This window comes from Phyllostomus discolor, chromosome 4 (assembly GCF_004126475.2).
Source record: "Phyllostomus discolor isolate MPI-MPIP mPhyDis1 chromosome 4, mPhyDis1.pri.v3, whole genome shotgun sequence".
Taxonomy (NCBI): domain Eukaryota; kingdom Metazoa; phylum Chordata; class Mammalia; order Chiroptera; family Phyllostomidae; genus Phyllostomus; species Phyllostomus discolor.
Window position 1 is genome coordinate 39,077,275 of NC_040906.2, and position 27,169 is coordinate 39,104,443.

The 27,169-nt window shown below is 34.4% G+C and overlaps 1 protein-coding gene across 1 annotated transcript in view; it reads left to right on the plus strand.

The window, feature by feature from the left end:
* Positions 1-27,169, plus strand: part of TFPI (tissue factor pathway inhibitor) — a 50,050-nt gene that overhangs the window by 7,115 nt on the left and 15,766 nt on the right. Inside the window, exons 2-6 of the mRNA XM_036023198.1 lie at positions 13,615-13,750; positions 20,486-20,683; positions 21,669-21,713; positions 24,162-24,338; positions 24,963-25,043. Coding sequence (XP_035879091.1) covers positions 13,624-13,750; positions 20,486-20,683; positions 21,669-21,713; positions 24,162-24,338; positions 24,963-25,043 — 628 coding nt within the window. The 5' untranslated portion in view covers positions 13,615-13,623. The remainder of the gene's footprint in view (positions 1-13,614; positions 13,751-20,485; positions 20,684-21,668; positions 21,714-24,161; positions 24,339-24,962; positions 25,044-27,169) is intronic.

Below are 27,169 nucleotides of genomic sequence, written 5' to 3' on the forward strand. Positions count from 1 at the left end.
ACTGACCTAATGTATCTTCCCTTATTAAAGTATATTATTTTGCATGAACACCAATTGTTGCTTAGTTGACCTCTATCTGCTGTGTGATTTACACATACTGCCTTTACTCATCATCAACACAAGTAGGTTGTTGTATATAATTCTCATTTAACAAACAAAAAACTTAAATCCCAAAGATGTTTAAAATTTTTTTGTAGTTAACTAGAAAGCGCCATACTGACATTCAAACTACTTCGCTCTTATTCCTTTCTTTATCCATTCTTTTCATGCAATTTTACCATGGTGCCTTGCCTTCCATTGGAAACATTAACATATTTATTTGCTCCGTTCATCTATTTTGAGTCCTTATATCATTTTGAAAGAGAACAAGAGAAGAGGTTGGCCCTCCACGGCAGTCTGCGCCACACCCCTCTCTGTAGAACAGCACCTGCCCTGCCTCCATGACCCGTGTTGCCTCAGGCAAGTCGGTCTGGGCCAAGCGCTAGTGTGACTCCATCATTGTCCATGTGATAGGAACTTGGGGAGCATTTTTAGGAATAGAGAATATTCGCAGGTTTTCTAAGAAGTGAGGATGGAAAAAGGAATAAATAATTAGGTCAATATTTATTGTCCTCTCTAATAGCGGAGTATCATTCAGGTCTATTATGTTCACTTTCATTCATGTGGCTTCAAATAATTTGTTTATACATTTGTTTTAAATCTCTTCAGTACCTTTTTATATTTGTGAAAATTAGTTTTTATAGATTCCTTAATTCATTGATTTGTGCCACATATTTTCTGAGCTCCTACTAGATGCCAGATGGAACAGACATGAATTCTGCATTTAAGGGCAGACAAGACAGAGGGTAAACAAGTAGACATGTATTGTGGTACATAGGAATAAGTGCAGCAATTAAAAACAAAAATGTGAGCAAAGTAGAACATAATCATGGAGCTATTTCTTTCAGATGCAAAAGGAATGACTCTAAGCCCTGACCGGTGTGGCTCGGCTGTTTGGCCATTGTCCCACAAAGCAAAAGATCACTGGTTTGATGCCCAGTCAGGGCACATGTCTGGGTTTCAAATTTGGTCGCTGGTTGGGGGCATGTACAAGAGAATAATCGATCAGTGTTTTTCTTGCACATCAATGTTCCCCCCTCCATCTCCTCCCTGCTTTCCCCTCTCTCTAAAAATAAAATAATAAAACCTTAAAAAAATAGAACTCCGAACAAACGCCATTTGAGCAGAGATTTGCTGTAGAAGCAGTGTTTCCATAGCATTCATGTGGCTGAGTCAGAGCATGAGTACATGCTGCAGTTAAGAGTGTGTCTACATCTTTTCCGTAATAGTGATAATGATTGCTCATTTTCCTAAAGTCTTGCAGAAAATGCTATGTACTTGGCATCCAACCCTTAACAATCTTTTTATATAAAACTTTACTATTCAAAATTATGAAAAAATCTCTAATTTTAAAATAAAATGGTCTAGTTATTTCCTAGTTAGCCCACACAACAAACTGGCTGAGAGAAAATTATTCCTGAATTTCAGCTTATAAGAATTGCTGCACAGGGCCGTGCCTTCTTCTCTCTGACACTATGATGTATGATTGCAGTTGAAGAACTACAGCAGAGAAGGGGTTAGGCAGTGAGGGTCTACTTTACCTGCTAAGTCTTTTTCTTCTTAGTGTGAACTTTAAAAGACATTTTCTTCTTAGAAGAGATTTATAGAGAGCAATTATTTTCTCAGAACAGATGTACTCTCTTAGGAATAAAACCAAAAATACTTATTTTGGGAGAACTGCACCCTAGGTGTCCTTCTTATATAAGTGATTTCTGCATTTCCTACAGGAATGTTGTAGGCAATAGCCAGTTCTGCCCGAGGCTTAATAATCCATCAAGAAATAGAACATGAAAGTCTGTAGCTGCACAGAAAGGAAATAATTGGCTTACATATTAAAAAGCACATTCTGGACCTCATATATCTTCTCCCACAGCCTGATAAAAGGGAGGTGGCCTTTTTTCTTAGACAAATTTACTAAACAAGTTTAGAGGTGCTTTCTTTTAAAAAAAATAGGTCTTATTATGGACTGAATCACATCTACCCCAAAATTTATCTGTAGAAGCTACTACCCCCAGTGTAATTGTAGTTGGACAGGACTTCTGGGAAGTAATTAAGTTTAAATTAGGTCATAAGCATGATGTCCTAATCTGAGAGGACTAGAGGCCTTACGAGAAGAGGAAGAGAGAGATTTATATATGTGTGTCCATACCAAGGAAAGGCCAAGTGAAGACAGAGGGAAGTGGTGTCTATAAGCCAAGAAGAGAGCTCTCACTGGGAACTTGACCAGCCAGCCCCTTGGTCTTAAGAGTTCCCAGACTCCAGAGCTGTGGGAAATAAATCTCTGTTGCTTAAGTCACCCAGCCTGTGGTATTTTGTTATGGTAGCCCCACTAGACCAAGATAGCTCCTATGAACTTTATACACAAAACCACTTTTATCATTGTCTAGTGAAGATCCAGTGTAAGTCTTCTTAGCTGGTTTGAAGTGAAAGCAAAGAAAAAACACCTCAAAGGGGGTCTAATTCATCCTTCATGCCAAACCTTAAACCTGGACTAAATCATTAAAGGTTGCCTATTTTTAGCATTGAGACTCTTTTGTTCTTTTTTTTTAATTTATGTATTTTTATTAGCTGGCCTATCAACATAAACTTCATTTATAGCATGGTATGCTGACAGTTCAAGAAAACTTACCCTGCCAACATGGTTGAGAACACAATTCCATTTTAAGATGGTGATTGCCTTACTCAAATCTATAGCACCTTTTTCAAATCTTTACTTACCATTTTTATGACAGCAAATCACAGTGACCAATCCACAAATTAATGTATAATTTTTACTAATATTTAATTTTTCTTTGCCAACACTTTTTAAAAAATCTGACAGTATAAAACAATGATAAATGGCATTTCCTTCAGAGTAGCACCTATACTGCCGCTTTATAAGCTATTTTCTTGGGGAAGTTATTTTATCATTTTGAATCACTATGTCCTCTATCAAATGAGAAAAACAGCATTATTGTAGGGTGAATGTGAGATACAAATGAGAAAAAAATAGTAATCAATGTCCATTAATGTAAGCTGCTATTTGAATTATGATTTATTGTCATTAACATAACAAAGTGTAATTTCATCCCCATAATAAGAAAAATGGCTTAAAACGAAGCATCTAGAGAGAAAATCTAAACAAAGACTTACTCTACAATATGAAAATTAATCCCAGATAATTCAAGAGCTGGCTATAATGACATGTTTGAAATGAGGCTTTAATAAAATAGAAATTTCCTCTCTTTATTTCTGGTCTTCAGCCAAGATTTGGGTGTGTATGTGTATATATATGTGGTTTCTATTTCCTCTAAAGTTCAGGAAAAAAGAGAAAGCAGATTTTCAAGTACCTCTATTAAAGAGTTTCCCTTGTGTAGTAGCCTTGTTCTAATCTGTTCATTCAGGCTTTGACTGATGGGTGACCTTCTGGGTCCTATGGTAAGGTGCTCTTCTCTGATATGGTTAGCGAAGGGTTGGAGACAAAAATGAACTTCCCATAGATCTGTAAATGGATAAAGTGATGTGGAAATATTTACACAGTAATAAATAAAATCATTGAACAAGTACAGACTTTATGCCAGGAATAGAAATTTTGCCAACTCATTGAATCAAAATCATAATGACGATCATGTTAAAAAGTGATTTTAGTTATTAAGTTGTTCTTGTAGGATTAACCCACCAGAAAAATCCCATTTTTATCCTGTAGCTCCTTTGATGAATCCCTTTTTTACCCTGTAATCTTTCTTTTTAAAAAACATCTTATTTATTTATTTTTAGAGAGAGAGGAAGTGGGGGAGAGAGAGGGAGAGAAACATCATGTGTGGTTGGTTGCCTCTCATGCACTCCCCACCGGGGACCTGGCTTGAAAACCCAGGCATGTGCCCTGACTGGGAATCAAACTGGCAACATTTTGGTTTGCAGACTGGCCCTCAGTCCACTAAGCCACACCAGCCAGGGGATAATCATCTTCTTTAAGTCACAATAAGGGCAATATTTCAAAGAGAAATGAATATTGAATGACATAAGTAATTAATATATTTAATTATATTTTCCTGAATTGGATTTGGTCTCTAGTCCATAAATCTTGCTTATTTTAAGGAAGCTTTGAAAAAGTCTAGGATCTAGTCCTGCCTGTCACTTACTAGCCATAAGCATATGCTGTTGGAAAATAAATCACGTATCTCTAACATCAATTTAGTATACATGCTCAATGGACTGCTTAGCACTATGTTCAAGACACAGTAACCTAATAGATAAGAAACCACTTCAAAAACGGTCATTATAAAAAACAACATTTTATAATTATATATCTTTTTATTTTGTACTTCCCATATAATTTCTTAAAATAAATGTGCTATATGTCCATGTATCCAGAACCTCATAATATTTCATCTTAATTTTAGTTTTTTTCTTTTTTGCATAAGGTGAAATAACAGCCTCTATGTCCCCTATTTCCCCTCTGACAGATGTCAGTCTGTTCCTTATCTATGAGTCTGTTTCTATTTTGTTTGGTAGCTTATTTTGTTCATTAAATTTCACATATGAGTAAAATCTTATAGTAGTTGTCTTTCCCTGCCTGGTTTATTTCACTTAGCATAATGCTCTACAGGTCTATCCATACTGTTGCAAAGGGTAAAACTTCTTCTTTTTTTAATGCACAGTAGTATTCCATTGTGTAAATGAACCACAGCATTTTTACCCACTCATCCACTGATGGACACTTGGACTGCTTTCAAATTGTAGCTATTATAGATAATGCTGCAATGAACATAGGGGTGCATATGTTCTTTTGAATCAGTGTTTGGGTTTCTTTGGCTGTATTCCCAGAAATAGAATTGCTGAGTCATAAGGCAGTTCCATTTTTGAGGTAACTCCATACTGCTTTCCATAGTGGCTGCACCTATCTGTATTTCCACCAACGGTGTTAGAGTGGTCCTTTTTCTCCACATTCTTGCCAACACTTGTTGTTGTTGACTTTTTTATGATAGCCATTCTGACAGATGTAAGGTGGTATCTCATTGTGGTTTAAATTACATCTCTCTGATTAGTAATGTTAAGTATCTTTTCATATGTCTATTGGCCATCTGTATGTCCTTTTTGGAGAAATGTCTATTCAGGTTCTTTACCCATTTTTTAATTGGATTTTTAGAAAACACTTTACTGTCATAGAAAATAATCCTGATGCCAAAATAAAATGCTTGTAGTGACTACTCCATAACCCAGGAGTATGGAACATAGGAGGGAAGATAACAAAGAGATAAAGAAGGCTCTGTACTGACTTGTTAGAAGTTGGCATGTGGCAAACAGTCATAGTGTTAGACTTCTCTTGGGAAACTGCCTAAAGATTTACATTCCTACAACATGTTTATTCAGAAAATACTCTTTTCCTGAGTATTTTCTGGCTCTCAAACCTCTCATTGAGATTATGTAACTATCTATCCAAAAACAAGAGGGTGGAAGGATTGAGCAAAAAGGAAAGAAAGGACCCATGGACACGGACAACAGTGTGGTGATTGTAGAGGGAAGGGAGTGTAGGGGAATAAATGGTAACGGAAAAAATAAAATAAAACATATAAGTAAAAAAAGGTTCGAAGTCTAGTAGGAAATACTTTTAAGAAAAATCTATGTCTAGACCCTAGTCATTATGAATATTTTACTAGTCATTATGAATACTTATTTTTTTCTGCTGAAAATACTACTTACAAGAGTATACTTCAAAATATAAAAAGAATGTGATATAACTATTCATTATGAATACTTATTTTTTTCTGCTGAAAATACTACTTATAAGAGTATACTTCAAAATATAAAAAGAATGTGATATAACTATGAGAATCCTTAGAGGCTTTTTTGTCTCCTTCCTTCCACTATAGTTTTATTCTAATGTCTTCTTTCTCCACTCATTATCCTTGGTATTACAGTGCTGCAAACTCACCCAAAATGAGAAACAGCCAAGAAATCACATAGGTGAAGGTAAAAACAGGCTGCAGGTTTTACTGGGCAGAGAGTAGGCACCCTTGGGATCAGCCAAATTGAGTTGATGGAAGTAATAAACACCAAGAGAATAGCATTAGCCACTGCTGAGCAGAAAATTGGAATTATTCTTCAAGTTACATTTTCTCTCATTTCCTGGCTGTCAGGTTTTTGTCTCTTCTGTCTTTGACTAGTACACCACAAATAGAAGCGGCCAAAATGAAATTTCTTTCTTCTAGACATGGTAAAGTACTTGTTTTGCTTAGAGATTAATAGTAAAACTTTTTAAAAAATGCAACAGTAAAGAAAATCTGAACTAGGAAGTTGAAATTGTAATAAGCACCATGCTAATCATATATACATAAACACAATATGTGATTTCACAGATTAATTTAAAAATGATGAAATAAGGAGAGTGCACCCCCAAATTAATGATAGATCAGTAACTGTCTACAACTCGTATCATGTATTTTCCAAAATGAGGTACTAGAAATCTAATGCTATATTTGTAGCTTATTATTCATCTTTCCCAAAATCTGTGAGCCTTTTTGCTCTTTGAATCCGTCATACGTCCTTGGCCACATCAATATCCATTGCCATTCCTTTGAGCTGCTCCTTTCTTTCCAGTCACCAAAGTCAAATTACAAAAACATTTCTGGCCCCAATGGACCCGGATCCCTTTTTCATTGTTGGCTCCTCACTTCGTAGATTTATACAGAGGACTTCTCTTTCTTTCACAAGTTCTCTTGAGAATATTAATATCATAAATAAATGGTGAAATTGCAAATAATATTTTTCTGGAAATTTCTTAATAATGTTTGATAGGCAACTTGCATCCTGTTATACCTCCTTCTTTCTTGCTTTAATAATTATCAAAACATGGTCATATAATTAACCCTGCCAAGTACAAATTAGAGAAAAACAACTCTCCCAACTGACAGACTTTCTCTAATCTCACCTCCAGGCTAAAAACCACAAAATTTTCTAGGAGAAAATAATCTTTGTTAATTTTATATCTCAAGCATATTCCAAATTCTTCCTAACCTCAACCTATCCATAAACTATATTAAACACATATTTTTAAAAATAAATTTATACCCTTTTCACCCATTTCTTCCACCCCAACTCCCTGCCTCTGGTAACCACCAATTTGTTCTCTGAATCTATGTGTTTAATTTTTTTATCTCATATATTAGTGAGATCATATAGCATTTGTCTTTCCCTGTCTGATTAATTTGACTTAGCATAATGTCATATGTGTGTGTGTGTATACGTGTACACACACATTTTTTATTCATCATCAATGAACACTTAGGTTGTTTTCTTATCTTGGTTATTATAAATAATGCTGCTATGAACATGGGAACACATAGGACTTTTCAAATTAATGTTTTTATTTTCTTTAGATAAATACTCAAAAGCGGAAATATTGGATAACATGGTAGTCATATTTTTAAATTTTTGTGTAATTTGCATACTGTTTTGCATAGTGGCCATACCAGTTTACATTCCCACTAACAGTGCACAAGGGTTCCTTTTCCCCCACATCCTTTTCAACTCTTACTATATCTTGTGGTGTTGGGGTTCAGCCTCGGTGGGTCTCCGGGTCCCTGAAGGAGGAACAGCTCAGGCAAAACGTGACAGCCACCAGATGTGGTGCCGGAGGACAGCCAGGCTCTCTAGACCTGACTGACTCACCCAGAAAAATCAATCTTTATTTTTATAGGGGAGGTTATACAACATTCAATGCATAGTGTGATTATTAAAACAGAAATGGTTACCATAGAAATAACTTCAAAAACTACAGAAGATTTTACAGATCAATCATGTTAAACAAAGAAATAACTGAAAAGTACAGGAAGTCCCACAGATCAACCATATTAAACAAAGGTTATTTTGACCACAGGGTCATTAATCAGATAGCCAACGAAGCCATACGAGCACAAACTTTCAAATGCTGATTATAATTAAATATCTACTAAGTTTCTATAGATTGGTCTAAATGAAAGGGGTACAAGGAGTGATTTAAAAGTTAATTATTGTTTATAAAAATTAGATTGTCTAAATTAAATGATTTTTTGCCTAGATCTATTAACTATGTATCTAGCGGGGGGGGCATATTATGTTTCTATGTACTAAGATTATTATATTTAAATTAAAACTCCTTCCTCCTCTATTTACCTGATCCCATCAATAACTGCTCCTGCCCAGGGCATGGGAAAGGCAGTGGTTCTAATAAATCTTGAACTTTTGAATGGTGACTCCCTAGACATTCCTAGCAATGGCCTCTTCCAGCGTTCTGGCAGCTAGTCCTTCCATAGTTTAAATCTATCCTTAACTTTCCAGGTGGGGGGAGTGGGCAGCATTAGGATTATTAGGGGCTTCTAGTTAGTGGTCAGCAAGTAATTTCATGCAGAATCAGAGGCATCGTGCAAGGTTTTTTGTTATAAAGCACAGGTGTACAAAAACCTCACCACCTGATGCTAATAGGGACAGGCATATGGGAAGAAATAGACAGGAGAGCCGCTTCTGCTGTGCAGACACGTCTCATCCATCCTGACTGTGTCAAGGGTCGGTTCTTGGATGGCCTCCAACATTGTGGTTTTGATAATAACCATTATTATACAGGTGTGTGGTGATAACCCATAGTTTTGATTTGCATTTCAGTGATGATTAATGATATTGAGCATCATTTCATGTACTTGTTGGCCACCTGTATGTCTTCTTTGGAAAAATGTTTATTCAAATCTTCTGCTCATTTTCTGGTCAGACTGTTTGTATTTTTGTTATTGAGTTGTCTGAATTCTTTATGTGCTTTTGAATATTAGCCCCTTTTCAAATGGACAATTTGCAAATATTTTCTCCCATGCAGTAGGTTATCTTTTCATTTTGTTGATGGTTTCCTTTGTTGTGCAGAAGCTGTGTAGTATGACATAGCCCCACTTATTTATTTTTGTTTTTGTTGCTTTTGCTTTTGGTGTTAACTTCAAAGAATCATTGCCAAAACCCATTCAAAGGGCTTCCACTTAGGTCTTCTTCTAAGAGGTTTATGGTTTTAGTTCTTATGTTTAAGACTTAAATCCATTTTGAGTTGATTTTTGTACTGAGTTGAGTGTATGGTGTAAGATAGTGGTCCAGTTCCATTCTTTTACATGTGGCTGCTGAGTTTCTCCTACATAAAAAGACTGTCCACTCCCTATGGTATATTCTTGGCTCCTTTATTATGAATTAATAGACCATACATGTGTGGCTTTATTTTTGGACTCTCCATTCTGTGTTATCTATCTATGTGTCAATTTTTATGCCAAAATCATGCTGTTTTAATTACCATAGATTTGTAATATGGTTTGAAATCAGGGAGCATAACACCTTCAGCTTTGTCCTTCTTTCTCAAGATTTAGTTATTGGAGATTTTTGCCATTCCACACAAATTGTAAGATTACTTGTTGCACTTTTGTAATGGCATTAGAATTTGTTAGAAATTGCATTGAATCTATAGATTGCTTTGCATATTATGGACATTTTAATAATATTGATTCTTCCAGTGCACAAGCACAGAATATCTTGCCATTTATTTTTGTTTTCTTCAGTTTCTTTTATTAATGTCTTGTAGTTTTCAATATCTTTTCATATCCTTGGTTAAGTTTATTTCTAAATATGTTATTTTTGATGAAATTATAAGTGGAATTACTTTTTTATTTCTTCCTGTTAGTTTGTTATTAGTGTACAAAAGTGCAATAGATTTTTGTGCATAGATTCTGTATCTTGCAACTTGACTGAATTTGTTTATTTGTTCTTAGGGTTTTGAAAGTCTTTAGGGTTTTCTATATATAATATGTCATCTGCAAGTTATGAATGTTTTACTTCTTCCTTTCCATGTTGGATGCCATTTATTTGTTTTTCTTGCCTACTTGCTCTGGCTAGTACTTCCAATATTATGTTGAATAGAAGTAACAAGATTGATCATCCTTGCATTGTTCCTGCTCTTAGAGGAAATGCTCTCGGCTTTTCACCATTGAGTATGATGTTAGCTGTGGGTTTGCCAGCCACTTTTGTGTTAAAGTATGTTCCCTCTATATTCATTTTGTTGAGAGTTTTTATCATAAATATACGCTCAATTTTTAAAAATAATTTGTGTGCATCCATTGATATGATCATATATATGATTTCTATCCTTTATTTTGTTAATGTAATGTGTCACATTGACTTATTTTTGGATGTTGAAGTATCCTTACACTTCTGGAATAAACCCCACTTAATTACGCTGTATAGTCTTTTTAATATATGGTTGAGTTTGGTTTGCCAGTATTTTGTTGAGGAATTTTGCATCTATATTGATTAGGGATATTGACCTGTAGTTTTCTTTCCTTTTGTTGTCCTTGTCTAGTTTTTATATCAGGGTAATGTTTGCTTCATAAAATAAGTTTGGGAGAGTTCTCTTCTTGTCTATGTTTTTGGAAAAGTTTGAGCAAAGTTGGTATTAATTCTTCTTTGAATGTTTGATAAAATTCACCAGTGAAGTCATCTGGTTCTGGACTTTTGCTTGTTGGGATGCTTATGAGTACTGATACCATGTTCTTACTAGTAATTGTTCTGCTCAGATATTCTATTTCACCATGACTCAGTCTTGGAAGGTTGATTTTTTTCTAGGAATTTATGTTGGTATATAATTATTCATAGCAGTTTTATTATCCTCTATATTTCTGTGGCATCAGTTATAACATCTCTTTTATTTTTGTTTTTATTTATTTGAGTCCTCTCTCTTTTTTTCTTGGTGAATCTAGCTAAAGGCTTATCAATTTTACTTACCTTTTCAAAGAACTAGCTCATAGAATCATTGATCTATGTTGTCTTTTGTCTCTATTTCATTTATTTCTGCTCTAATCATTGTTATTTCCTTTATTCTACTAACTTTGGGAACTGTTTTTCTAGTTCCTTGAGGCATAAAGTTGTGTATTTGGGAGTTTTTTTGTTCCTTGAGAAAGGCATTGTCATTATGATCTTCCTTGATTTTTGAAGAAGACACTTACAATACATCTGTTAAATTTTCTTTAAAACAAATTGCTTTTCTATAGTACATAAATTTAAATAAATGTCTAGAGCACTTTTGACTGAACTGTCACAACTTATCTTGACATGTCACACATAACAAACGGTTTTTTGAGGGAGATGTTTGAAAGAAACCAGGTACAAAATTGCACCTGACTGTAGGTTTAACTAATTAACACGCTGGTATTATAAATATACCAAGCCAGTGATTAATCACCATTCCTGTGCTATCCATGAACTTCATTAAGCTTCTGTGTTAGAAAACTTTAAATAAAACATAAGAGTTGTATTATTGAACCGTTATAAAATTTAAATGAAAACATTTGCAAGTACCTTTGCAAGTAATGCTATAGTTGTTTGGGCAATAAAATATCAATCAAATGGAAAGTAAGTAAAATAGTAAGAACTATGTTTATGTAGAAAAGATGAAGTAAATAAGTTTTAAAGTAGGAAAATATAAGTCAAACAGTAAATAAAATACACTGATTATATTTTTAAACTGGTGGATGCTGAGATACTGACTTATTGGTTACATCCACTTAATGGCTTTCAAAGTCAGTGTATTTTCAGGCAGATCATCATGAGGTGAAGTAAGACCAAAACCACCACCAAAAACCCACTGCATGCTGTGCATCACTCAGTTATTATTATCTAAGTGCAAGAGCAATGGTGGTGTTCAGGTCCCTGACACTAGACGTTTCTGAGATCCAGCTTCAAACCTGCCTTTCTAGTTCTAGATTGTTCCACCTTCCCTAGGATGAATCAGTTTATGGCCTTTTGATCTACAGTGTCCCAGCTGATCCTTACAACCAAGGGATGTCTACACAACTAAAATTGGACAGTACTCTAGGCCACCTCATCATTTTTAAAGAGAGTAACTTGATGGATTTAGGTACCAAGTCCTCATCATGTTCTTCAGCAGGCACCCATCTCAGCCTGCTCCCTAAGCCATGGGATCGAAAGACATGCATTTAACCCTCAAAGCGTAACAGGGTTATATATCTAAAAAATCCGGTGGAAACAGAAGAGTTGCTGAAAAATGCTTTTCAAAAATAAGATAAACATTACAAGTTTAGCTGGTAGAATCTTCAAATATATATATACACACATATATATATATGCACACATATACATACATGTATATTTGTGGATTCAAGTAGCTATGATACAGTTTACAAGGGATATAATAACACTGCTTCTCACTAAAATTCAAATACATCTTAACATTTTCAAACTGTTGCAGGAAAATAGGTTATAAATTCATTAGTGATTAAGTGAAGCTGAAAGCAAATGGCATTTATGACGTTATTACTCCCCACACCTTAACGGTGTATATTGTACGTGTATTCACTACATACATAAACAGAGAGTTCTTTAACTTGTTTCTGATGGGATGTCTGCTCTGCAGTTGTTCACTGGCAAGAGTTGTCCTTCCATTCTGGCTTACTATCACAGGATGAGTGGCCATCATGTGCACATGCTCCTTCCCTTTCTCTTCCTGCAGTGCTGCATGAACATTACACATTTCCATTCACCTTCAAACTCAAAGAAAAAATGACCTTTTAAAAACATTTAAAGGCACTTTTCCATTACTTTTTGTCATTGATCTTTAAATCATTTTGAAACAGGAAACATCAGTCTGCTGCTGAAATGTGTTTCCCTTAGAGTGTAGGCTAATCCCTTAAAGTCACTTTTCTATGAAATTTTTGAACCAGATACATCCCCAAATTTGAGAGTGGAAGACCTGGGATGAAGGACCACTGGAATGTTAGACATTCCTTTTTCAGCATCTCTGTTTGCAATCTCATAGAGGACTTGGTTAGGAGAGTGGTCATACACTGGAAACCTGCATGGTTTTATGAACCAATGCCATCACAACAAATTATTTTAAAAATAAAACAGAAGTGTATTGTAAGGAAACAAAGATGAAAATTTGGAATGTATTTCTTTTTCCTTTATTAACTTTTTAGTACTGTTATTCTATTACAATTGTCCCAATATCACCCGGTTTGCCACATCCTCTATCCGGCCCACCCTCTGCTCCCACAGTCAATCCCTACATGGTGCTTCTTTTTTAAAAAAGGACCAAACAAAAGGGAAAGACAGATCAGGAATTGAAAGTTGAATTAATAAAATAATAGAAAATGCAAGAAAAATCAAAATATAATTATTACTAACTGAAAAAGAATATTAGCTGTGAGGAAGATGTGGCAAATAGAATTGCATGTGAAATGGATCATAATCCTTACTTAGCTATGTTGACCAGCAATTAGCCATGTCTCTTAATTATTGCCACTTTAATTGGTAATTTTAAGGTTGCGAAATGACTTGTGTACTTGAGAATTATTTGATATATTTATGTATTTCATGGAATTTGTGGACAAAGATATATGAGAATACCTATTAGAGGTAAAAAATGTACATTTGGAGGCATACATATGATTCCTACGAGTCTACTGGTGATTCCACATTAACTCATTATTTATCAGATATATCTTCGTTTTTATTTCAGAGGTGATTTGAATGATGAAGACAAAACCAATTTTTTGGGTTTCCGTATGTCTGCTGCTTACTTGTGCCTCTCTCCCTCTTAATGCTGAGGAAGATGAAGATCTTAATTCTGAGGCAGATGAATATTCCAGCATCCCAGGTAAAATGTTAGAAGCATTCTTCTTTTAAACTAGTCAAAGCTCTCAATTGTAATCCAAATATTTCATATAGCTTTTCCCCATTGTATAGGAAAATTAGTTTTTGTCAAAGTGACATTTTTCTTAGAAAATATATATGATGTGATGTGTCAAAACAAACAAACAAACAAAACCTTTGTCCACAAAAAAGTCATGTTAGCAAGAGCGACTTTTTTTGCAGCCTATAACATTAAACATTGAGTTCTCTCTGGAAAATTGTGAGAAGAAATATGCTCAACAAACAACTCTACAAACTTCATTGTCATTCTTTGCTGGACAAGTGTGAGAAGAAAAAGGAAACCACAGATATTGGAGGTTTCAGCCATTCTCTCTCACTACCTCTCTCTCTCTTTCTCTCTTTGTCTTTATATTGCCAAATAAGAGACACATGAAAAAATGCTCAGTATTGCTAGCTATCAGAGAGATGCAAATTAAAACCACAATGAGATACCACTTCACAATGGTCAGAATAGCCATCATGAACGAATCAACAAACAAGTGTTGGAGAGGTTGTGGAGAAAAGGGAACCCTAATGCACTATTGGTGGGATTGCAGACTGGTACAGCCACTATGAAAAACAGTATGGAACTTCCTCAGAAAACTAAAAGCGGATCTCCTTTTGACCCAGCAATTCCACTTCTAGGATTATATCCTAAGAACCCTGAAACACCAATTCAAAAGAATGTATGCACCTCAATGTTCATAGCAGCACAATTTACAATAGCCAAATGCTGGAAGCAGCCTAGGTCCTCATCAGTAAATTAATGAATCAAAAAACTAGGGTACATCTACACAATGGAATTCTATGCAGCAGAAAGAAAGAAGGAGCTCCTACCCGTTGTAACAGCATGGATGGAACTGGAGAGCTTTATGCTAAGCAAAATAAGCCAGGCAGTGAAGGACGAATACCATATGATCTCACCTTTAACAGGAACCTAATCAACAAAACAAACAAACAAGCAAAATATAACCAAAGACACTGAAAGAGAGAACATGCTGACAGTGACCAGAGGGGAGAGGGGAGGGAATTTCAGGGGAAAAGGGGAAGGGTTTACAGGAACAAGTATAAAGGACACATGGACAATAACAAGGGTGGGGTGGAAATGGGAGGTAGGTGGGGAGGACTGGGGGGCAGGCTGGGATGGGGGTAAAAGGCAGAAAACTGTACTTGAACAATAAGTAAAATAAAATAAAATAATAAAATAACATAAATGAAATGAAATGAAATGAAATGAAAAATTCCCAGATGAGTCCAATCTAGTCAGAGAATCTAGTCAAGCAGGACACCAAAGATCTGGGCAGAAGTCAGTTCTAATCCCAAAAGCTACACATTCAAAAATGAAAATTAACGGTAAAACAACAGAACAATGGAAAGACTGTAAAGTGATTATTATTGTAGACTTATTTTTTCTTAAAGTAATATTTTGTGGTAAACTACTAAACTGATAGAAAACTCGCATCATTAGTAATGGTGGAGATTATGAATAAAGTGATAGCTTGTATTTGTAGGTTTGCTTGTAAGGTACAAACGATTTTCATAAATACATTCTTATCGTGTATCTCTCACAGCTGTTTAAAGTGATTGTGTTCAGTGCACTTTCCTTGAATAAAGATTGAATACATACTGGTGCCTGAAACTGGTAGGTACTAGGGAAGCAATGAAGACTGAGCCCAGGTTCTCAAGAATCTCAGTGTCACACAGGAGACAAGGGGGTACACAGGTGATTTCAGTATAAGGCATTAAAGGAAGTGCTGGAGGCATGCACAAGGTGCTGCTGTTGACACACGGAGGAAGGGAACTCATCTAAGCTCGGCAATGGGAGACCTGAGCATGCAGAAGTGACCAAGTGGTACATGCTACATCACTTCTTTGGGGCAGATCTGAAGATCTGCAGTGGTCAGACCCACAGCCTGAAACCTAGCCACCCACGCAGACCAATGCCAGAAGAGCCCAGCTAACCAGTAGGTGAGAGCAAACCCAGTTAGGATCAACAGGGTCACTCAAATCCTACCCAGGAATGAAAAACAAAGGCTTATTGTTATATGGCACCAAATACATATATACATACACATGCGCACACACACATATACACATATATGTACATGTATACACATATAGTATATATATATATATTTTAAAGATGAAACACTATTTAATAAAGTAAAAGCCATAATGTGCCTTACAAAAATAGGAATTTGACCCTGGCTAGTGTAGCTCAGTGGATTGAGCACTGGCCTGTGAACCAAAGGGTCACCAGTTCAATTCCCAAACAGGGCACATGCCTAGGTTGTGGGCCAGATCCCCAGTACGGAGCACATGAGAGACAACCACACATTGATGTTTCTCTCCTCTTTCTCCTTCCCTTCCCCTCTTTCTAAAAATAAATAAATAAAATCTAAAAAAAGCATTCAAATTTGGTTGGAATTTGGTCATTTTCAGATGGGTTCCAATCCCTCATTTGGTTCATTTCTCAAAGGGATTTAACATTCTGGAGGTTGGGTAGAGAAGGAATGTGGAGGGTAAACTAAGCTCCCACAGTGAAAAACCAGGCAACCCCACCTTGGGAAGTGAGAGGTAAGTGGGTCCAAGTATTCCCAATATTTACCTAGTCCAATATCCCTCAGTTAGACTGAGAAATTGCATGCCAATTAACCAAGAATTTCCTGAAATTGTTGCCACAGTCGACCAAGAAACCAGAATTAACCTACCACTAATTAGGCCAAAGTTTAGATCTCTGGATAAATCCAGACCAAACACAGCTGCATAAGAGAAATATTTTTATTTTAAAGCTAGACTTGAAGGCCACTTAACTGGCTAGCTGTGCAGTCTTATCAGGGTTTGGTTGTTTCGTTTTTAATTAACCTTGTAATAATATGATCCCACATCTGGATCAATTCAGTTTTGGAAATACCATTTATCACATTACGCCAAGGTCATGCTGTCCTTTTATAGAATTATACTATTTAATTGAAATGGTATACTATCACTTAATAGAAAAATGTACAAGATTTTACTGCTCCTCTTCTAAGTCAATGGTAGATTATGTTTAATCAGTCCACCCGGCAGGGAGGATGAAATAGAACAGAAGGGGCAGGGCCAAGTCAAGGGACATGTAAAAAGGACCTATGGACAAAGACAACAGAGGGAGAGGATTGAATGTGGGAGGTGGGGGTAGGCCCGGCAGGGGCGAGCAATGGGAGGAAATGGGTACAACTGTAGTGAACAACAATAAAAAAATTTTTAAAGAATAAACTTCTCCAAAATACAAAAATGATGATAATAAAAACAGTAGTGATAAGCTTTAAAAAATTCCCTTAGATTGAGAGAAAGCAGATTAGCAGAGAATTTTTAGAGAAGGTCAAGTTATCTTTTATAAAATGTGGAATCAGACAGACCTAAGCTTGCATGTGTGGTTTGCCACATAGTAGCTTTGCAAAATTAGATGAGTCGTATAAACTCCCTGACTCCAGTGTTCTAATCTATAAATAAGTGATATAATTAACTACGTTCTTGTGGTTGTTATATCAACTGCAAAAAACATCTGACTCATTTTCTGACACAGAAAAAGCAAAGAGTACGTGCCTATGCTCTTCCTTTCCAGAGAAATTTGACCTTTCAGTCAGGGAGTACAGCAACATGAAGATTCCTAGGAAGTTGCCTTAAGCTCTAGGTTCCCAAACACATCCAGGAGACTGAGCATTCTCACAGTCACGAACACTACATATCCCCAGATGTTATCAGGTGCCTTCCATCTAACATTCCAGGACAGGGGACAGGAGAGTAAGATTATAATCCACAGATGGTGAGACATAAAATAAAACACTCAACTACAAAAATGGTTATATATAAGCCATATTTGTATTTATTTGGCTGCATCACATTAAATTCCTATGACATTGCCCTGTATGTGTGTTCTAGTTCCACCACCTATGATCAATCTTTGTCACTGTCAACACTGTCTTCCTCTCAGTGTTAAGTCTCAGGAAAGTTATTCCTGACCCCTTTGGACAAGCTTAAGAGTCTCCTTATACACTTGCAGAGCACCATGAACTTCATGAATATTTATATGAGTAAATCCCTACTGTCTGCATGATGTACAAAGGGCACTGTTGCCACCTAAAATGCTTACTACTATCTATTCTGCCAAGACAGCACAGTGTCTGGCACATGGTTAACACAAGATTGTTGACTTTCAAAGGGTTTATCCAAAGTGAAATGAAAACAAGATGGACTTTCATTCCTTTTTGGTGGACCAGCACAGTACTGGGTCCTCTCTCTGTGCAGGGTCGCTGAGTTCAAGTGTGGGTCACATGCCCACTGTGGAAAATTCAGGATTCATGTAAGAGACATACATTAAGACATAAAGATGAATGATGAGTTAATAATGAGTTAATTCTTAGTGTTTCTCATGAAATTGCTGTAAAATCAACACCTATGTTCATCATTAAAAGCTTTTTTTTAATTTATGAGTCTCAGTCACACAGATCTGTGATGATATCTCTCAGTCATCAAGAATGTCTGCAAAATGGGCTATAAAACTCCATGGGATAATTCAAAAGTCATCACTTAAGGCGTGAATTGAACAATTAATTTCTTCAGTGTGATTTTATAATCTTTACAATGAAGATAATAATACCTAACCAATAAGTTTGTTGTGATAATTAAATGACATAATTACAAAATGTCTGAAGCATAGTAATCACTTAGTAAACATTAGCTGCTATTATTAACAGTGTATCTATTGGTATCACAACTAGGCTATACCATTTCACTGTTATGGTGCACTGCTGCCACCTGATGGCAAAACTACTAAATAGCAGATTGTACTTGGGGTGAGTACATCCTTAACACAGCCAATGTAAAAGAAAAGATTTGGCATAATGATCAAAAATATTTAGTGAAAGTAGAGGTATTATCAATGAGAATGAACATAATATAAATTATTGATTTATAAGAAACAGTTTTTCTGAATATATATGGCAACATAGGTTTGGGTGCTATCTTTTGTAGATAAAGATATATGTGTTATAATAAATCTGTTATATGTTATCTGCTGTATTAAAATTTAGGCCTGAAAGTTTATTGTTCTATAATTTCTGTTCAGTGTATTTTAATTTAAAAGAATAGTCAGTTCAGTTAACAAATTAATCAAATGTGTGATATGGCATTTTGTAAATTAACTCAGATTTTTTTAAAAATTAAAAGCTATGTACATGTTCATATAAATCATCAAGTGAATCAAATAGTACAATACTACAAGTTTATGTATATAAAGCTATATTTTAACCACTCCAAGATTGCAAGGCATACTTATCACTTTATGACTCATAAAGAAAATTAAAAATAAGATTTCTGTTGTTTTGTTATAGTTTTAACATTACTTAAATGTGGCTAGAACTTGACATCAATTCAAGATTAATCGGACAAAAATATGAAGGGTAGGAGAGATTTAATGAAAGTATCTAATCTAACTTTTATGACATACATATTTTTTCTTTAAAAAATTCAGTTCTGAAACTACAGGAAATTTAAAACTGATTTTCTTTCTAGATGATCATACATTCACAAAGATCTTTTACATTATGTTTTAAAAATATTTTACATAAAAAATATTAAAGTTGCATGCATTCATGTTTCCTTATTTCAAATGAAATTGTTTTATTATGCATTGAAACACTTTTGAAGACATTCATACTTAGTTTTAATTTGATATAATACTGCTGCCCCCTGAAGGACAAATTGGTTTGTCATTTTGTACCAATCACAATTTCCAGTGTCTGTCTTAACTGACACATTCTGTAAACAAATGCAATTTTTAAAAATTAGGCTTCTACTATTGTTATATTTGATAAAAATCAAATTTAAAAATTTCAGTTGAGTTTTCTCTATGTACAAATCACTCCTTCCCAGTTCAGGAAATTCTTCTGTAATGAAAACTAAGTGACTGAATACTTAGGAAATAAAAGTATAACTCAAAGCAAAAGAATTGCTTCATTATATTTGAAAACATAGAAAGTATTAAGTGTTTTCAATATTATGAGACATTGAAAGAACCATGACAAGTAAGAAGAATTTACAATGAGATAGATAGATCAAACACTTAAATTTTCATAATTAGGGGATGGTTTAATACAGCATGATATATACATACATATATGAATATAAATACACTGTTGCTTTTAAAGAGATTTGTGTGTGTAAAAAGTGACACAGTTGTGGGTTAGGGAGGGGAATTCAAAGAATTGTCCATTAACAACTGCCCTTAAATGTGGCTGAATTAAAAAAGAGGTCTCTATTTGTAATGTCAACACATCAGTTACCTTATAATCACTGCTTAACTCCATGCCAGTCACCTGGTACAGGTGTAAACAATAGCAAGAGTCTGGAAAAAATACCTTTTCTTTTAGTAGTTGAATAATAATCAACAATTATTCTACATTTTCCTATAATAGTTGATTATTAATCAATTATTAAAATTCAGTAGTTGATAAAACCTGTCTCATTTGGTGAATTTACAAACTTTATCTACCTTTTTGATAGCTATAAGTATATTTTTATGGTTCCTTATTTCAGCCTAGTTTATTGTACCTTTCCTTAAAGTTAGGATATATTAAAAAGGAAGTAAAAAGAAAGCAAAGAGCATTATCACCATATTGATAGAGATTATATGTTATAGTTCTTATGTTTTACTTTGTAGATACCGAGTTACCACCACTGAGACTTGCACATTCATACTGTGCATATAAAGCGGATAAAGGCCCATGCAGAGCAATGCTGAAGAGATTTTTTTTCAATATTTTCACTCGACAGTGTGAAGAATTTATATATGGGGGATGTGAAGGAAATGAGAATCAATTTGAAAGTCTGCAAGAGTGCAAAGAAAAATGTATAGGAGGTAGGTTTTTGAGGACACTTATACCCTGGGAGATAATAACCTTTTAGGGCTACAAGATCTCATCATAGATTTGATAATTTAGAAAAAAATAAGTTTAAGCCATGTTAACATTTCAAGGAATCTTTTACATTTTTTCCTGTTTTCAGCATTCATGTTCACTATTGTTTTTTATTTTTCTATATTGGTCATTATACAATATGTTAAGCCCCATTTATTATCCTATGTGCTTTTTCATAATAAAAAAATGGAAGAAAAACATTTAGGTTGGCAGACCAGTTTTTTATATCTGCAATGAAGTGCTTGCAATCCAGAAGCTATGAGTTGGCGAGAAAAACCTTGTTAGTCACATCGAGTTGAACTTTATTGATACAGCAGCATCATAGCTGCCCCTGTCAAGATAAGGAATCTGAGAAGCCACTTTAAGCCTGTCCCTAGCTACTAATTAGCAAATTCTGAGCTTCGTTAGAGATCAGAAATACATGCATAAAGTTAAATCATTCTCTTAGGAACTTTGGAATACTGTAGAAAAGAAATACCATCCACACTGATCCATGTAGACTTCACTGAACCCAACTTTTCATATTGTTACTAAGTTATATTGTATTTTCAAATCCATAGAAGTTATCTGTTTTTATATGCAAAGTAGGCAGTTTGAGTTAATAGCACATTTCACATTATTTATAAATAACTATGGTAATCACAGGTATTTGGGATAGTTCAGCATGAATTCTTGTCTTTTGTAAATGTATTGAAACTTTTAGCACAGATTTTGAGACATTATTATGACAAAATGAGATGGCTTTGTGGTTGCAATAATTAAAATAATGTAATATTTAGACAAAATAAAAAGAAATATATTAACATTCTATGTAAGAATAATTATCATAATAATGAATATATCATCCTAGTTTGTTAAACTGAAATTCATCCCATTGTTTTATAAATTGTAATAACTGATACACATACATTCCTTATTTTCTTGCAGATTATCCAAAGAGGCCTGGAAAAGCAAAAACAGCATTGCAAAAAGGTGAATATTTGTTTGCATGCTCCTTAGCATCGTTTACTTAAGGCACTTACAAATTCAATTCTTAGGTTTCTCTGCTATGAGGGTCATTATAAATCCATGTGATCTTTGAAATGATGTTTTATTTTAGTAGGTAAAATGAAAAATTATAAATAACATGCATAGTTTTGGGTAGGGAAGGCTTAAAACTATGTTTACTAGTATTCTAATGCAGCATGATATTTAGGATTAGTTACACTCCAGGGCCAGCCACACATGTGACGTTTCAACATCTCCCAAAAAAGTGACTTAGATATTGTTCATTTACATAAGTTCTGAGATCTCCAGTCCCTTGATAAGCTCAGCATTGTGTGGTGTTAGCAAATTTCATCCAGTACTACCCTGAATGGATACATCTTTGAGTTGTCAATAATCATAAGCAAAAGTGAGTGAAGATATTTCACAATGAATAATTACTTTTGTCAATATTATTTAGTGTTTGTATACAGGTTCAATATGAATGCTACTTTATATATCTGAGAATTGTGAGGCATGATTTTTTTAAAGAAAGTTTAGTTTGAGACAATTGTTAAACATGTTGCCTCAAACAAAATTTGAGTGAAAAGTGTGAGGTTTGTAGAAGTTGGTATAGAACTTAAAGTATGCATTCTATGTTAATACATTTTAATTGAGCCTCAAATTAAAGCAAGGATTGTGTGTGCAGATTCACAACAAATATTGCTTTATCTGAGAAAGATGAGGTATACATTTCTTGATTTATAACCAAAAGTATTTTAAATTGTAGGCCTAAGCAAAAATAATTTATGTCCTGGAACAGGCCTCAGATAAATAATATCAAGTTCCAGAAGTGGAAGTTATTAATTATACTTTTGAGCATAATTTGTCACTGCTTTCTGTTGTTTACATGCAATATTTTTACTACTTCTTTTTGTTGAACACTGAATCCTTATATACTTTAAGATAATTAAAAATTTCATAAGAAGGACATACTAAGACCAAAACAAATCAAATGGACAATAATTAAATGTAATTTTGTCTTACAAAAAAGGTATTATACAAATTAAATTGAGTGTTTTCTTGTCCCACATATTAAACTTAACTATTACAAATTGTTACTATGGAAATAATAGTAATATTCATCTTGAGAAACGAGAATCAATAAATAACAAAGTAACTTTCTAAATGGAACATAGAGAAGTTATATAAAATAGATATTTTATGCTATATTACAATAGGATGTCTTATTTAAGAACACAGTGTTTCATAGGAGATATGTTTTTCTGCAGACTTGAAACTGTTGCAGAAATCATTAGCATTATTAAACAACACTCTTTTAACAGTAAAACACTCGTGAGTGTTGCTGCCTTAGATCAACCAGCCAGTTGGACAACAATGTGGTGATTGTGGGGGTGAGTGGGAGATGGGTGGAGGTAGAAGAGAGTGTAGGTGGGATAAATGTTAGTGGAAAAATACAATAAGAACAATGTAAAGAAAAGATTTAAAAGGATACTACGGTTCATTTTTACCACTATGGTTTTATAGTTGTAGGGGAGAAATGGAGAATTTGAAGCTTTGCGCTGAAAATTCCAAGCTCAATATTTCTTGAGATTATCACAGTTTAAAAAATTAAGTTCAGTTATCTTATTTACAGAGTATGCTTGTAGACAAAGCTTTTGAAGTGAATCACAGTGGCACAACTTCTGGGACAGCTGTGTTTAGCCTGGTCTGGAACACTAACAAAGAATAGGTATTAGGCTTTTTCACAAGCCTCTACAATCCCTGAACATCTATTTCCTTTTTGCCTTTGCACTGTTGCAGCCCTTCCAATGACTGGAGAGGAAAAATAGGAAACCAAGGTGGAGGATATCATGCCTAACACAGATATTAATTCCGGCATAAGAATTCAGGAACTTCTAAGAATAGCTCTAAAAAGCTCCCACACCCTTCAAAGCTTCTCCAATTTTTTTCATTGAAATTTCTTATTAAAGCAACACACTACACTTTTTCCCTAATGAGACCTCACACCTAAAAAATATGAAATATTTATAGATCTTTCTTAATGTTGATACACATAAACAATAAAAACAATTAAACCTAATTTTTGCCATAATATTTTATACTTCCAATCGAAGGGTAGAATTAACTCAGTATCTTCTACTCTCTCACATCATGAAACAGTTGATAATTAATGCATTGCTAATTTACTATGAAAACTTCAGGATCTGAAATTCAAACAGCAAAATGCATGATAGTAGTTTCATCTTCCTTATTCTAAATGTCACAGTAAATACAATAATTTTAATATTGTGCCATTGTAAAGCTATTTACTTTTAATTGTTCATATGTATTCCTTAAGCAACTTCAACACTTCTAGTTTCTTATCAATTTAATTAACATAATTAAGTTACTTATAAAAGAGAGCATTGTTCTCTGATATTTTATGATTTCTAGATAAGCCAGATTTCTGCTTTTTGAAAGAAGAGGTTGGGATCTGTCGAGCCTACTTCCCTAGGTATTTTTATAACAACCAGTCGAAGCAGTGTGAGAGCTTCATATACGGCGGGTGCCTGGGCAACAGGAACAACTTCGAATCCCTGGAAGAATGCAAGAACACCTGTGAGGATTCATGTAAGCTGATTTCTCATTTGATTTCAGTTCATTTATAGGCATGTTTTAAAAAATATGACATCTTACAGGATGTTCAAGTTTACTTAGCTTTTGTTTTAGCCATACAAATCTGATAGAAATTAGTCATTATGTTAAAAAAATTTTAAACACAGGTATTTAGAAATATAAACACAAAGGAATCTAACTACAAGGAAAATTGTTTCCACAAATCCAACAGTGTATTTTTTAGATTTCATTATTTAATTTTCTTTCCTGAGAATACTGTATTATCATTAAGGCATAAACATAGGACCACTAAAATCCTTAAGTTTATAAAAATTTGAGGGCAAGTTGTTCTTTGGAAACTTCCACCTAAAATCAATGTTTTATGTGACCATAACATTTATTAAAGGATTGACTTAAACATTCGATGTTATGCTTTTTTTAAACTACGAATCAGAAAGTTACTTATGAAAATGTTATTTTTATATGTGTAATTTTTTAAAAGGCCCACTGCACACTAATTTAACATAGCCATGTGAATAAAATTTCTCAAAGCTTGCTTTTCTTACAACATCTGTGCTCTGCTTTTGTTTATGAGCCTGGGACAGAGCCTCCCCCTGTAACTGACTGTATATTTTCCAGTGCACAATGACAGCTCCCAGCTTGTTCCTGCCCATAATGGCACCTCGACCCCCCAGTCTAACACGACTATCGGAAATTTTGGTAAGGATTTTATTTATTTTTTAAATTTGCTGCCAGAAAAATATTATCATATTAACAATAAAAGTGGAATGCATATTAGAACTGTGATTTTTAAAAAAATTATACCTCTGTTGTTATTTAATAATAGGTGTGTTAAAATAACTGAGATTAAAAATCTTTAAAACATTTAATCTCAGAAAAGTAATAATTTTCCTAATCTATTTTAAATATGTATTGAAATAGGTTTTTATTACATATCACATGACATTTAACTCTATGCCAAATTTAATTTATAAAACGATTCCATAAAGTATTATCTCAATGTCTGATGTTAAATCATAATGGCACCAGTGCGTCAGAGGCAGACGTAAGTGCTCTCAAACTGAGTGTGACACCGGACACAGTCTCTGCTGTCAGTCCCAGGACAGATTAGGAATTTGTTGAATAATTATCCCCAAAGGTTATGTCACTATGAAGCAAATTTTCTTTTGGACTTCTGCAGAACTATTTTCTGGGCTCTGCCCTGTCAACTTATTATTCAAATTTAAACAATCATAGAGGAACTATGCCCACAAAATTGCAGAGCTGTGAAAATAGTGAAAGCCCTAGAAAATATAAGCTGAAACCACAAATATCTGAGCAGTTCAAAACAACCTAAAAAGCTGATAATTAACTGGATAAATGTAAGGTCCTACTTCTACCCAAGTTTTAAAAGATCACATGCTCATTCAGAAACTGGAGATTTTGCTTAGATGTAGTCCATATGCAAGTGTAAAATGTGAACTTGGCATGAGTTGAAAGCATTCTGTGGCTATTAAAATTGCAATCAGAGGCCAAAAAGAGACTTAGTGTCTGGGTCCAGGGTTCTCAATCCTGGCGGTGAGAATCAGAACGGCTGTGAGCATCTCTCTTTATGACAAAATAATAAGCAAGCATGCAAACAGAAACTAAACAAAAATTCTGCCCAGATGGATTTAAAGCACTGCAAATTGCTGACTGCGACTCATCTAGAATGAGGGATCTAAATGTCCGGCTCAGCCCCACACAGACCCAATCATGTCTGTGAGGTTTGCTTCAGCCTCGAATGCCAGAACTTCGACCTCACAGAGCCTCGAGAACCTAAAGAAGGACTGGAAAGTGTAAGGAGACGTGACATTCAAGAGCAAACAGCACAAATACTCTCTGTACTTGAAACACTGTCATGTTAAAAGAGAATTAAGTTCTGCTCATGCCTCACCCCCAGTCCTGGCCATTTCAACCCACCCCACCCCACATCTCCATCTTTCCCACCATGCAGCCTAAGAATCAAGATTAATGTATGAAATCTAAAACATAAATTTCTTCCTGTAAAGTGTTTATTTTTAATGTTTACTTCAAAAATGAATTGAGTGCCTCAGGCTTAAATCCTCTAAATTGTAGGCATGTCAGCTACGTTCTAGAAGCACTGGGGATGAAGTAAAGGGCATGCAACATTTTGCTGCGAGCGGAAGAGCATGGCAAATCCAAGAGGACGTAAGGTCCTTAGTGTCTATAATGAGAGCAGTGAATTCAATGCCAGATGAATTTGAGTCTAAATTTTTAATGACCACTTTGTGATAATGATAAATAACTTTGGAGTTCTGATTTTTTATCTTTAAAACTAAATAGTTTCATTGAATTGTTTCTATGTATCCTTCCAAATGATGTCTTTCCTATTTCTTTCAAAGACATTTTGTTTTATCCAGGTAAATATCATATGTTGAAAAGCATGCTCAACCTTATTGCTATGAAAGATGTGAGAGTTTAGAATGACAAACTTATAAATGGGTTTAAATATACATGTGATAAAATATAACTACAAATACAAGAAATGTGTGAAATCAGTTTTCAGTATGTTTCAATATTTTGTGTTCAGGTTACTTTACTAATTCAAAGAGAGAACATTGGCATTTATCATTAAAAAAGAGTAAAATAGGTTAGGGCATGCTTTTGCCTTGAAGTTTTTTTATAAATAACTCTATGAAAATTATGATTTTTGCAGGTACACTACCAAAATAAAAAGAAGAAACAAAGAAAATAAGTTTGAGAGTGTAAATAAGTTTTTAAATTTATTTTTTTATTTGAGCGAACTTCGTATACAATCTTACATTGCCTATATTTCTCTCAGG